The 14,334-nt window shown below is 49.1% G+C and overlaps 1 protein-coding gene across 6 annotated transcripts in view; it reads right to left on the bottom strand.

Annotated features, from left to right (window-relative positions):
• Positions 1-1,139: 1,139 nt before the first annotated feature.
• Positions 1,140-14,334, bottom strand: part of IRAK1 (interleukin 1 receptor associated kinase 1) — a 20,400-nt gene continuing 7,205 nt past the window's right edge. For 3 of the 6 annotated variants that reach the window (XM_069108414.1, XM_069108417.1, XM_069108419.1), the window contains exons 8-14: positions 13,356-13,474; positions 9,734-9,941; positions 9,048-9,113; positions 6,337-6,561; positions 4,509-4,944; positions 2,572-2,700; positions 1,140-2,195 (exon numbers count right to left, since the gene is read on the bottom strand). In XM_069108414.1, coding sequence (XP_068964515.1) covers positions 2,134-2,195; positions 2,572-2,700; positions 4,509-4,944; positions 6,337-6,561; positions 9,048-9,113; positions 9,734-9,941; positions 13,356-13,474 — 1,245 coding nt within the window. In that variant the 3' untranslated portion in view covers positions 1,140-2,133. The remainder of the gene's footprint in view (positions 2,196-2,571; positions 2,701-4,508; positions 4,945-6,336; positions 6,562-9,047; positions 9,114-9,733; positions 9,942-13,355; positions 13,475-14,334) is intronic. The other 3 variants (XM_069108415.1, XM_069108416.1, XM_069108420.1) reach the window with 3 other exon arrangements.

Here is a 14,334-nt window from a genome sequence, read left to right as displayed (position 1 = left end):
TGCATCCAATCAGAGCTGCAGCAGTGAGCGCGTCATCCTGTTCTTCCCCAGTGATTTGCTTATTGAATAAAGGTACATTTTTTTGTTCACATTTACCTGTTTATTAAAATTGCTGTCAATGTTCATTAAAATAAGCCCTCCCCTGAAAATAAGCCCTCTGGTGTTTTTCTGTCCCCAAAAATAATAAGACAGTGTCTTATTATCAGGGAAACACGGTAGATATATACATACATGCACACAGAGAACCTGCTCAAGAGGAAAACCAAAATGAAACATAATTCCACTAAATATCCCAGACAAGAAGCTCTCCATGTGGCCACCCCCCATGGAGCCCCAGAGCATCTTTTGTGTTGCGGCCAATATTCAGAAGTGCCTAACTGCAGTTCAACAAGGCTGTGCTATGTCCAGGCCATCGGCTAACAGTAAGAAGGGGTTTTCCCTTTTAAATCTCTTCTAGAGAAATTTCCTAATGGCCGGCTTCAGCGTTTTCCTTCTCCTGCTTAGCTTAGACCAGCCGCAACTTGAGGACTGTGGCACTCACCAGCTGTTCTAAAAACAAATTCTGAGACTGAAGGGTAACACTATCCATGTGTGAAATGATGTCGACGTCCAATGTTTGCCTAAAGCCTTCGACAAAGCCTCCCCAGCCCTCTAGACTCGATCTTATAGGTTTGCTTTCCATACCCTCGTTTTTCCTCCTTCTCCCCATCCCGCCCCAGCCTGGGATGGATGGCTGCATAAGATTGAAGGGTATGAGAATCACTCCCTAGCTAGAAAAAGAAAGGCTCTTTTAAGATTCATCTTCTGGTCCTCCTCACTCTGATGTTTTGGCAATTAGGGAATTTGATGACCAGCAAACAGCAGCATCTTAAACATTTCTAGCCATGTGACCCTGGGCAAGTAACATGTAAAATAAAGAGGTTGGACGTGACAGTCTCTAAAGTCTACATGAAGGATCCTAGTCCACACTGGCCATAACTGGGTCCTAGTGACCAGAGAAGCCCACCCACTGAGTGGCTGAGGAATTGTCAGGGATGGATAAGAGCACAGGTCTTTACAGTTGAGCCTTGCGGGCACCAGAGAAGGTCAGAGTTCCCTAGGATCTTTAGAGAGAATCCACAAAAGTAACCAGCCAGAGGTAAAAAATATACAGAAGACTTTATTGTCCAAGGAAAATGTGATCTTCACCAAATACATAGCTTTGTCTGGAGTGGGCCAGCCTGGGGCCTGTAGTGACTCCTAGGTGGCCAGGAAAGGGCAGCAGGAGGGGTGCCACTGAAGGCTATTTGGGGGGCTCTGGCTCCTCACTGTGAACCAGTGCCTTAACTGCCTCCTACCTTCCCACTACATCAGGCCTCCTGTGGAGAAGCAGAGCTCAGTTGACCCCAGCCAAGGATTGGCAGGACCTCCCCCGTCTTGGAGTCATTTCTATCCGCTGCTGACTTTCCCAGCAGCCCCGGTCCAGATCCCAAGGGCAAGGATTAAAGGCCTCAGTGGTGCTAAAGTGAAGTGTGGCAGGATCTCAGCCCTCCCTGCTTTCAAGCATCCCCACTTCCTACGAGGCTGCTTGGCATCGCATGTGTATCTAATTCCTTTGTTTCTCCTGGGGGTCATTCCTAGGCTGTAGTGGCACTGAAGTGGGGTGGGGTAGGGGGCTCTGATCTGCCTCTCAGGCCCGCTTCCTTATGAAAGGGTCCACAAGGGGAGGCCAGGCCGTCTTCTGATTTTCGGCTAAATCTTGCCAAGGAGTGGTCCCTGTCTGGCCCCAGGATGAGGGGTCAGGGGGAGGGGCAGAAACCCCTAGAGCTGGGTAAGCTGTTCATCCTTCCCTGCCTTGGTTCTCTCTCCTCCACCCTAGCTGCTAACTGCAAACCAACTGAAGTGGGGTACTCTGGGGCAGATACACAGAGAATGGCTGCTTCCCTCCTTGAGACAGCTGAGATCCAGCACCTGCGAGGCAAAGTTTCTTTCCTCGGGCTGGTCTGAGGCAGGGCTTCTATCCCTATGGGAGAGAGTGCCCTTGGGCCAGGTGCCATGATCCCCCCACCCAAAGACGAGTGTTCTTGTGATTTGAGAACGTCCAACCATGAGAACTTTGACTTCCATTTCTGGGTATCTGTCCACATGAGCAAATCAGCTCTGATATTCATCACTCTCCTCAGGTCCCTGCCTGTTTCCTTGGTCCAGCCCCAAACCTAAGGAGGGAAAAGGCAACTGGATTTAGAAAGCAAACTTCTAGCTCCCGTCCCCTTTTAAAGAGACTAAGCCACAGGTTACTGAGGTGTGAGCCCCACTGACAGACTGGAGAGAACCTTGGAGCTTTTCCATAGGCCTATTTATCTGTGCTGCACTGGCCCCATACAAAGGCCCTCCTCATGGTGTGGGGAGGATCCTAGGCCCAGCAATCAAAGGAAGAGGCCCAGGGACAGGCTAAGTACCCAGGACAAAGGAAAGATGAGATGAGAGAGGACAAAAATCTGGAAGAGGAAAGCAAACCAGAGCAAGAAAGTGGGAAAGCAAGGGGTCAGGGAAAGAAGTGACCATGGGGGTGGGGGAGGAGAGGGGCGCTACCTGGGGAGGAGCTGGAGGAAAGGAGCTCCAGGCTGGTGAGCACCCCATTTTCATACAGGGCCAGTTTTTGGACAAACTTCTGCCGAGCAGGGTTAATGATGATCTGAGGCCTTGCGGAGGTGATGCTCTCTAGTTAAGAAAAAAGTCCCCACCCAGCGATAGAATCAGGAAGGAGCCCAGGTCAGACAAGAACAAGACACCACTAGCAGCTTTGAGGGAGCTTTTCTGACTCACTTAGATGTGGAAATCCCATCTCTCTCCCCGTCCATTGGCCCTCTCCCTCCTGCCGACAAACATGCCCATGTCTCCCCTTCCATTGCCCCTTCCATCCCTGCTGACTAATGAGACTGGATCTCTTCTGCCCTTTGTGGCTAAACTCCTCCAAAGGACCGTCTACACTAGGCGCCTCCATCTACCCTACACCAGGTGCCTCTGTCTACACTAGGTGCCTCCATCTACACTAGGCGCCTCCATCTACCCTACACTAGGTGCCTCCGTCTACACTGGGCGCCTCTGCTTTCTCTCCTCTCTTTCCTTAACCCCTTATAATCTGGCTTCTGATCTGATGGTTCCACCAAAAGTGTTCTTTCCAATGCTACTGATGATCTTAGCTGCCCAATCCAATGACCCCTCCTCCATCCTCATTCTCCTTGACCTCTCTGCAGGCTCTGATACTGTTGATCACCTTCTCCTCCTTGATGCCCTCTTCTCTAAGTTTTTGGGCCACCCCCTCTCTCCTGGCTCTCCTCCTCCCTCTCTGATGGCTCCTTCTGTCTCCTGTGCTCCATCCTCCTCCAGATCACGTCCTCTAACCATATATGTTCCTCAGGGCTCTGTCCTGGGCCCTTTCTCTTCTCCCTCTACACTACTTCACTTAGGGATCTCAGCAGCTCTCCTGGATTTAATGCCCGTCTCTATGCTGATGATTCCCAGATCTATGTATCCAACCCTCATCTTTCCAACTGCCTACAGAACACCTCAAACTGGAGGTCCCATACTTCTTTAACTCAACACGCCCCCAGTTGAATTCATTATCTTTCCGTCACAAGTCTTTTCTTCTTCCTAATTTTCCCATTACTTTTTGCTTTTTTTGGGGGGGAGGGGGAAGGCAGGGCAATTGGGGCTAAGTGACTTGCCCAAGGTCACACAGCTAATTAAGTGTTAAGTGTCTGAGACCAGATTTGAACTCAGGTCCTTCTGACTCCAGGGCCAGTGCTGTATTCACTGGGCCACCTAGCTGCCCCCCCCCCCATTACTCTTGAGGTCACCATTGTCTGCCCAGTCACCCAAGCTCAGAACCTTGGTGTCACCTAGCTCTCACATCCAACCTGTTCCCAAGGCCTGCCGACTGTACTCCCTCATCCCTTGTATGAGATCCCTCATCCCTTCTCTCCCCACTCCAATCCATCTTCCATTTAGATGTCAAATGGATTTCCTTAAAGTATGTGTGACTGTTTCCCCTCTCTCCAATTCAGTAAACTCCAGCGGTTTCCCATTGCTTCCAGGACCAAACAGGAGACCTCTCATAACCTAGCTCCCCATCCCTACATTTCCAGGCTTCTCACCCCCTTTCCATCCACAGAGTCTCCCATCCAGTGATACTGGCCTCCCAGATGTTCCCATGCTTGGCATGATTTCCCTCTTCATCTCTGCTCACTGGCCTGCCTGGCTTCCTTCAAGTCCCAACCCAAATCCCATTTTCTTCAGGAAGCCTTTACCAAACCCTCTTTAGGTCTTGAGGTGCCTTTACATAGGACTCTATCTCCTTAAGCATGGGAAAGATGCACCAGACTAAAGCCAGAAGCCTTTAGCCACCAGAATCAAGGGAACTCTAAGTAACAGCTTGATCCTTTCCTGTTAAGCCCTGTAGCATGGATGCCTCCCCTGCCCCAGCCCGTGCACTCTTCCAACTTCTGGATGGAGGGTTTCCAGGTTACCTTCAGAGCTGTTTGGTCCGTGTCCTAAGCTGTTTGTCTTGGTCTGGTTCTCCCAGCTCTGTCCTGGAGCTGCCTCTGGCATACAGGGAGTCTGCCTTAGAGAACACAAGGCCTGAGCTTCTGCTCTCTCCGCTGGGCCACCAGGCAGGCTTGGTACCAAGGGCAAGTCTTGGTTCAAATTCCAGGAACTGAGAGCATTGTAGAGACCGGGTGTGCTCTCATCACTTTCCACGGGCTGGTTGGGATGATTCCTGAGCTTCCTTGAGTCCTGAGCAGCAGCCCTGGCTTGGGAGTGCAGCACAGGGGTGCCAGCAGCAGGTGCTGGGCTAGGGGTGAACATGTAAGAGTTCTCCTGAGGCGAGGCTGGGCCTCTGCTTCCAGCCTCTTGCTTGGACAGCCCCACTGATGCCTGTAGCTTCTCCAGACTTTCATATACCTGCAAAGAATAGAGATTCCTAGATTTAAAGCTGAGAGATCAGCTAGTCCAAACCTTTTATTTTACAGAGGAAGAAACAGAGGCCCAGTGTGAGGAAGTGACCTGCCCAAGGTCAGCGACCTAGAGGCCCCAGTCCAATCCCCTCATTATATAGAAGAGGAAACAGAGGCTCTGAGACAGGAAGTGATTGGCCAGAGTCTCAGAGGCATTAAGAGGCAGAACTGGGCTATGAACCCCAATATGCTCAACTCCACGGGCAGTGCCCTTTTGTTGCTGTTCAGTCTTTTTTTAGTCATGTCTCTAACTCCCTGTAACCCCATCTGGGGTTTTCTTGGCAAAGATATGGAGGGTTTGCCATTTCCTTCTTCAGCTTATTTTACAGATGGGGAAACTGAGGCAAACAGGGGGAAATGACTTGCCCAGAGTCATACAGCTAAGTGTATGAGGCCAGATTTGAACTCAGATCTCCCTGACTCCAGGCCTGGCATTTTATCTCACTGTGCCACTTAGCTGCCTGTTCAGCACCCTGTCCACTATTCATGAAATCAAGCCCTCCTCTTTTGGGTTGTGGAAGGGGTGGGAATCAGCCTTCTGAACTGAGGCCTTCTTGGCCATATTAGGCCCTTTCCCCCACTTGGGCTACTGTAGTTCTTCATTTTCCTACAGCCTGGCCTCAGGCTGCTGCTGCTTCCTGCTCCCTGAGAAAGGCAGACAAGGCTGGAGCCCACCACCAACCTGTGGCAGAGACCCCACTATTCTCCAGATGACCTCTCCCTGCTACTTTATCCCTCCTCATTTAGTGGCGATAGGTCTCTTGGGTCAAGCTGTCACATTTTCAGAAGGAAATGTCACCATTACAACAGATTCAGCCCTTCTGAGCTCAGAGTAGTCACCTGGAGCTCTGAGGCCTCTGCCCCTACCAAAGTTACACAAGCTTTCAATGAAAGGTCTGATTTTGGAAATGGCAGGAGTGAAAAGTGGGAAGGATCCTGCTTCTGATGCTAACTACCTGTGTGACCTTGGGCTGGTCCCTTCCCCTCCCTGGCCTCAGTTTCCCTCTCTGTAAAATGAGGGAGTTGGACTAGCTGGCTGTGGAAATCTAAGATCACATGACCTTACTCAGGTGGCATCAGGGAGAATGAGGAAGGATAGAGAATGCCTGAGGTAGTGACCTATACTGGACAGCAGGGGGTGCCCCCAAGGAAGGACTGGGCCTGGAAAAGGCCTCAAGGTGCCTGTGAAATGACATCTCCCCCCAACCCCCCATCACTACAACATCTGGAAAGAACCATGTAATTAACAAGGTGCAGTGAGCCCCAAACTCCTCCTGTCATGCCCCTTGTGTGTTGGGTCATTGCCCCTGGGCCATCCTCAGCTCCTGGTCAGCTCTACCTTGGTCATGGGAGGTCTCCTCTTGCCCCGGCGGTGCAGGCAGCGGCAGGCCAGTCGTCCAAGCTCCTGGCCCACCTCCCGAGGGCACTTTCCAGGCCTGGAATCTGCGTACTTTGTATAAAGTCGGGAGCCAATCTGGGTGGCCCAGGCGTCCAAATCCGCTCCGACTCCTGTTGTCATCCCTTTGTGGGGGACTGGAGCATCTTCTTCTTCAACCAAATCCTTCTATGGGATCAAAAATAGGGCTTACTTAAAAAGCAGCCTCCGCAGGTGCCCTCCCCTTCTGGGGCCTGCTCTGACACTGCCCTTTCCTGCCTGCCTCTCAGACAGGTACCTTGGAACCCTCTTCCCAGGGATGCAATTTTGTTTTTTCCCAGATATTCAAATACCCGTCAATGGTTAAGTGACTACTCTGGGCTGAGGAAATCAAAATCTAAACACAGCCCTGGCCTTCCCTCAAGGAGCTAACTTCTGATGGTTTTGTTTTCTGGTCAACAAATATGTGTGGAGCCAAACTTTATAACAATTTGACCCCCCTAGCAATAGAATACCACATCTCGGTGGCTGTATGGACCCTTGTCAGGAAGATGGGTTCAAATCTCATCTCAGGCACTTGCCAGCTGGGCAGCCTTAGGGAAGTCACCTCAACATCTCTCAAATGAGGGTCTCTGGGGCCCCTTCCAGTTCTAGATCTGGGACCCTATGATTCCTGTGCTGGATGGGAGGCAGAACTCAGTGTCCATGAAGGGTCTTTCCATGACAGAGATTCTGGGAATCCCAGAGAAGGCACAAGGCTTTAGTCATGAAGTCACTCAAGAAGAGAAATCACAGTAGTGAGCAGGCAGTAGGATCATAAGTTGAGAGCTGTTCCCTCTCCCGTTTTATGGATGGCTTAATTGAGGCTAAGTGATTTGCCCAGAATCACACACAGGGTACCTACTTACTTACTTAGAGAACATCAGAGGTGAGAGGGATCTCAGGGGGTGTCCAGTCTGACCCAAGCTTCTGCCTGGAGACCTCCAATGTGGGCAGGCCATCCTACTTGGGGTTAGCTCTTACTGGGCTTTTATTACTATCCCCCTTCATTTCCCAATTACAGATAGCTACCTTTACAGCTCTAATTGTTAGGAAATTGGCCTTTTGGGGCAGCTAGGTGGCGCTGCAGCGAATAGAGCGCCAGCCCTGGAGTCAGGAGGACCCAAGTTCAAATGCAACCTCATACACTTAACACAAAACTAGCCGTGTGACCTTGGGCAAGTCACTTAACCCCAATTACTCTTCCTTCTACCCTCCAAAAGGCAAAAAGAAAAAGAAAGAAGGAAAGAAAGAAGGAAGGAAGAAAGAAGGAAAGAAAGAAAGAAAGAAAGAAAGAAAGAAAGAAAGAAAGAAAGAAAGAAAGAAAGAAAGAAAGAAAGAAAGAAAGAAAGAAAGAAAGAAAGAAATTGGCCTTTGTATGAAGCCTCCATCACCCTTTTGCACTCTCCCTCTGTGGCTCTGGCTTCTTCCCTCAGGCCAATCCTCCTTCCGTGTACCAGGCCTTCAAACACCTAAAGGTAGCTCTTAGCCCCATTCCCGGCCCCTCCACTCTGTCATGTCTTCTATTCTCCAGGCTACACGTGCCCAGTTCTTTCTATCAATCCTCATATAACAAAGACCCCAGGCTCTTCAGCATCTTGGTTGCCCTCTCGGGGAGTTCTCTGGATTCTCAATGTTCTTTATATTTACCATCTCATTCTGGCCTCGCCACAACCTGGTAAGGTGGGTAATACAGGTATTGCAAACCTCCCCTGACCATATTCTGGATGAAAAGACTGAGGCTCTGACAAGGTGATTGTATCAAATGCAAGATTTGAACCCAGGATTCTTCAGATTAATTCCACTGCCACAATGCCTCTATAAGTAGGGTCTGCCCTTTCAGTTTACAAGAAGGGTTTCCATATCATAAAAGGGAAATCTCATTTTAAGCAGCAGGGAGTAATCTCATATTTTTATATATATATATACACATAATAATCTCAATAATTAGCCTGGGAGGTGGTCTAGGCTAGAAATATTCTAGGTGGATTCCAGGGAAATCTGTTTTTGGGGGGTTTTGTTTTTGTTTTTTGCTTTTTGGATGGGGGAGGGCAGGGCAATTGGGGTTAAGTGACCTGCCCAAGGTCACATAGCTAGTAAGTGTTAAGTGTCTGAGGTCAGATTTGAACTCAGGTCCTCCTGACTCCAGGGCAGGTGCTCTGTTCACTGAACCACTTAGCTGCCCCCCAGGGAAATCTTAAATGACCCCTCAAAGGTAATGGGGGCCCAGAGATAACCAGGAGGTCACATGGGCTGAATGGTCCAATCCAACTCAGGGGCCCAGTTGATGGGGGCACTTCTGTCTTTCAGCCACAATATCAAAAAACCCTCTTAGGATGGGGCCACTGTTTAGCGCCCCTTACTCTAGGACTCTGCCTGGCTGGCTCACTCCACCCTAGACTGGTTTGATCCCGGGTGGGATGGTTATAAACAAAACCCTTTGAACCTGCAGGAAGTGAGACAGGTTCTCCTTGGAAAGTCATGTGAGAATGGGAAGGTTTTCTGGGACCAGCCTAGTCACCAGGGCATCAAGCTGCCAGGACTGCCCCGGCCCCCAAGCTTCTACCTGCCTCTCTGGATTTTCCCCTGTCTGTCGCAAAGGATGCCTCCCTCCCTAGCTGCTCCCCGTGACTCACCAGATACTTGGTTCGAGCCCCATCTGTCTCAATGGCTCGACATCCAGTCAGGATCTCCAACAGCACCTGAGGAGTAGGTAGGCTAGTCTTTATGAACAAGGCTTGGGAAGGCTGGAGGTTTTGGGAATAGGAGGATGCTAGAAAGGGAATGCAGCCTTCATACAATCGTGCTGGTGCTGAGATTGGCAGTGGGATGGGCAGTGAGAACCCTGGGTGGTGACCTGGGGGGCAACTCAACTCACTTGCCTTCTCAGTTGAGAAAGGGGGTGAAGAAAAGAAGAGAACCTCTACCGCTGTCCCCAGTAGGCCTCAAGGCCTTGCCCCCAGGCACTGTGACCTGCTGGCCCATTGCCATCCATGAGGCGGATCTCCTCTGTGGAGTACCCTCTGAACTCCAACTATGTGGGCAGCCTCAGGTCCAGATTTGCATTGAGGCTGTCAGCAGGGGCCAGAGCCTCAGTGGGCAGGTGGTGGTGGTGATGGTGCACCTGAGCCTGGGCCTGGGCCCGCTGCAACTGCTGTTGCTGCTGCACCAGGGCAGCTAGTTCCTGCTGGGTCAGCACAATGGGGATGGAAGTGGGCTGCCCCTCCTGGCTCTCCACCCTGCCCACCCCCCTTTCCCCCCAATCAGGCTATTCCTGTTGCTCCACAGGCCTATCCCTCCCCTCCAGGGGCTAGACTCTTACCACACCAAAACTGAAGGTGTCAATCTCCACCGTCAGCTTCCCTGTCTTAACATATTCCTCGGGCAGGTATGCCAGAGTACCCCGAACGGTCTGAGTTCGGGCCAGAGAGCTGCTCTTCCCAGGGGCAACCCCTGAGTAGCGGCTGAAGCGGGCCAGGCCAAAGTCTCCTAGTTTGGGTATCAACTTTTCATCAAGGAGGATATTCGAACTGGGGGAGGGAAGAGAGAGGGAAGGATTCAAAGGAAAGTCTAACTTCTCCTTGCTGTCCCCCTCAACCACAGCCCTTGAGAACAATGTCTGAGCGCCTTTAATGCCCTACTGGGGACTAGGCCTTGCAAAGCCTGCTTGAAGATACTGTGAAAGGCTAAGATTCTGAGCAAACATGGCTTCCAAATTTTAGCTGCTAAGTATGACTCCCAGTCTCATGAAGGCAATGATGTGTAAACAAGCAGGGAGTTGTCTAGGAAACAGATTATTTTTTTTTAAGAGAAAAGAATCTTTTATTTTATTTAAATTTTGCTTTTTTTTTTTTGAGGGGGGAAGGCTGGGCAATTGGGGTTGTGACTTGCTCATTGTCACATATTTGTAGGATACAGATTCTGAAGGCAAAGAACTCTTTTTGTTTTTTTTGTTTGACTGTTTTTGTTTTTACATTTGAACTTTTTAATGTTGGAGTTTACAAAAAGTCGAGTATAGCTTGGGACCTGTGAACTTATTAGCCTCATAGGTATTGGAGTTCATTTGTAAATGCTGAGAAAATGGGTCGATGGACTTCAGTTGGGAAGAGTTCTCAGTATCCAACTCCCTCATTTTACAGAGAAGGAAACTGAGGCCCAGGAAGGGTCATAGAATCCTTGAGTTAAGACCTGGAAGGGACCCTGGAAGCCTTGTAGTTTAATTCCCTTACTTTACAGAGAAGGAAACTGAGGCCCAGGGTGGGGAATTGATTTGTCCCAAGGTCATACAGCTAGTAAGTGACTCCAGAGTTAAAGCTTTTTAAAGCACCATGTTTCTCATGGCTTAACCCTTGGGTGGTCAAAATACTTTAGGGTTGACTTTGAAACACCCCTGACAGCTCTGAATACAAATAAGCGACAAGTTTTGGTGCAAAGAATATTGGCTTGGGAGTTAAATCTGAGTTCTAGTCTAAGATTTCCTACCTATAGCTTTGTGTCTTTGATATGGTGCTTAATTTCCCTAGGCCTTAGGATATAAAATGAGGAATTAGACTAGGTGATGTCTGGGGCCCCTTTCAGCTCTGAATTTACAACCTGGATTCAAATTCCAGCTTTGTTCTGTATTCTCTATGTGACCTTGGGCAAGTACTTTTTCCTCCCTGGGCCTCAATTTGCTCCTCTGTGAAAAAAGGGAGTTAGGGGAGGCCAGGTAGCTCAGTAAGAGCACGGGCCCCAGAGTCGGGATGACCTGGGTATCAAATCCGGGCTCAGACACTTAGCACCACACCCAGAAATAACTGGCCGTGTAACCTTGAGCAAGTTACTTAACCCCAATTGCTTTAAAAAAAAAAAAAAAAAAGAGGGAGTTGTACTAGCTGGCCTCTGAAATTCCTCCCAGTTCTAGATCTCTGATCCTCTGTGTGACCTTGGGCAAGTCCCTTCTCTTTTCTGGGCTTGTTTTCTCCCCTGTAAAATAAGGGATGATGGACAATATGGTCCCTGAGGTCTCTTCCTGCCCTAGATCTAGGAATCTGTGACCATGGGCAAGTCCCTTCTCCTTAGTCCTCAGTTTCCTCGTGTAAAATGAAGGGGTTGAACAAGATGGTCTCCGAGGTCCTTTAGCACTCTTAGATGATGAAAGATAAGATCTAATATTTGGCTTGGCCCTAAGGGGCAGTGGGGGGTAGTCATAAAGATGTCGATGGATCCCAAGAGAGAACGGCTGATCTTGAACCAACAGCTGCCTGGCTACTTATTGCCAACTTGTGCTCAGGTCTGAGTCACACTGTCCCTTTCCAACTCTGCCTTGGTGACAGTCGGCCCAGCTGGTCACAGCAGGAAGCTAGTCACAGACTTAGTGCCCTGTGTGATCTGGTTAGCTCTGTTCTGTTTCCCAGAATGCATTTGAAACTCAAGTCAATTGCCAACGAAATTCAGGTTGTCATTGGAAAGAGAGTCTGAGTCAGGAAGTATGGCTGGCCTTCACAGTCCTCCCATTCCTGCTCCCATGGGTACAACCAAAGCTCACCTCTGACAGGCAAGGATCCTTTGTAAATGAAGGGGGCTTGTTCTCGATTTCCTGATTTCCCCTCTACCCATCCTTTTCTGTTTCCAATGGAGGGCCTAAAACATGTGCTCCCAGACAGGATGGATGGGCCAAGTAATTACTTTATGCCACCTTCCCATTCTCCCAGTGGCCTGGGCTTAAGCCCTCAAAGCTCTCACCTTCCATTCTTCCTCAACCCCTAGAAGCAGTCACTGTCAACTGTCTTTTTTTTTTTCTTATAACTTTTCTTTTATTGACTCAGATTACTTCAATTTCTTTCTTTCTTTCTTTTTTTGGTTGTTTTTTGCTTTTTTGGAGGAGAGAAGGCAGGGCAATTGGGGTTAAGTGACTTGCCCAAGGTCATACAGCTAGTAAGTGTTAAGTGTCTGAGGCTGGATTTGAACTCAGGTCCTCCTGACTCTAGGGCCAGTGCTCTCTATTCACTGTGCCATCTAGCCACCCCCCAGCCAACTGTACTTTCATGATCTTAGCAGAGACCTCATAACCTCTCTCTTGGACTATTTCTGGCCTCTTTCCCCTATTCTCCATCCCCCATCTATCTTCTATCTTGTTGCTGACTGTCCAATAGTAAACACTATTTTCCAATGGTATTAATCCAATAGCATTACTGGGGTCACACTGACGCAGGCTCCTGTTAGTCTGTTGCTGACAATAGCCTGCCCTGACCCCTACACAGATACAGATACACATCTGCATCTCCCAAGTAACTGAGCAAGATTTGACCCTTTATCTTGCTGAATTCAAATATACTGTTCTAGACACCACACCACACTGTCTCTCCAACAATGGGCTTAGAACTCAGGCCTGGGCCCTTTGTAGTCTTCTCACTCATCTTTTCCCCACAATGATTCAGCATGATAATACCCTTTGGCCTCCTGGCCTCTAGTCTCTCCCTGGCCAAAGTTATCCTCTCCTCAGCTGCCAGATCACTTGCTCTTCCTAAGGCACTAGCTGGACCTCATCACTGCCTTGCTGAAGAAGCTTCTGTGACTCCCTATTTACCTCTGGGATCAAATACAAACCCATCTGCTGGGTATTTAAAGCCCTTTGGAGCTGGTTCCTCACCTCTACCTCTTAGAATGCCCATCTTCCTGAGAAAGCTCGGCCCCAGCACCACCTACTATGCAAGACTCTTCCTGTTCCCCCAACAGCTACTGGTGCCCCTCCCTCAACTCCTCTTCACATATTTTGTATTTGCTTACATGTATCTGCCTCCCCTGATAAAAAATAAGCTTCTTGAGGACAGGGTATATTTCATTTTTGTCTCTATATCCTCAGCAGTAAACACTGCTTGGCACATAGTAGGTATTTAATAAATGCTTGCTAATTTGATAGGCTATTTCTCCTCTGATATTCCCTCTCAGTAATCTCCTCTCACCTTTTGACATCTCCATGAATGAGGCTAGGGCTATCCTGATGTAGGAACTGGATGGCCCTTGCTGTGCCAAGCAAGATATCTACTCGTTGAGCCCAGGAGAGGAGTGAAGGATTCTGGCTCTGGAAAGATAAAGACAGGTTAGGACGGAGAATGGGAAGCTCTCAGAGATCTATTGACCTGAGCAAGTCAGGTCCCATTTCCAGGGCTCACCTTCCCCATTTGGAAAATGGGGCTATCCACCTTCCCTAAGTCACAGAAACATTATAAAGGGATGAAGACAATAACTCTGAAATCCCATATCCACAAGGTAAACTTTTCTAGCCCCAATTCTCCCTCTCACCCCCCACTGCACCACTCCTTTCTCTATTCAGTGGGCTGGGCCACTTTCAGGGGGAGGGATTCTTAAGATCCCTTGGCAAGCCAAGAAAGTTAGTAAGTACTTTCTCTGCAAAAGTTTCACCCCTCAGATCTCTGTGATAGTCAGAGATGAAACTACAGCAAAAAGCACCAGAGGCTTCTGACAAATACGAGCTCCATTTTAGCAAGGGCCTTGGAACTGAAATGCAGAGTGGGAAGCCTTCCTGGATTTCACTGTCTACCTCTCTCCCAATCTCTGTTTAAGCTTTATGGATCCCATATGTTGTTTAACATGGAAAGCCCTTTGCCATTTGGCTCCAGCCTATCTTTCCAGGCTTATCATACATGATCGCTTTTCAAACTGGTCATCTCCCACTTCCACACTGTTGCTGAGGCTGTGCCCCATGCATACAACATTCTCCCTCTTCACTTTTGCTTTTTAGCATTGCTAGTTTCCTTCAAGATTAAGCTCAACCATTTGATTTGTATACTCTGTCCTCTGCCTGACTCTTTTTCCTTGTCATACCTTATCCATCCATCCATCCATCCATCCATCCATCCATCCATCCATCCACCCATCCATCCATCCATCCATCCATCCATCCACCCACCCATCCATCCA

The sequence above is a fragment of the Petaurus breviceps genome, unplaced genomic scaffold (genome assembly GCF_028583685.1).
Source record: "Petaurus breviceps papuanus isolate PSGF00001 unplaced genomic scaffold, PetGlider_PUasm1.0 90386, whole genome shotgun sequence".
Classification (NCBI taxonomy): Eukaryota; Metazoa; Chordata; class Mammalia; order Diprotodontia; family Petauridae; genus Petaurus; species Petaurus breviceps.
Note: the sequence above shows the minus strand (reverse complement) of the source record. Positions and strands in the feature narration are given on the sequence as shown.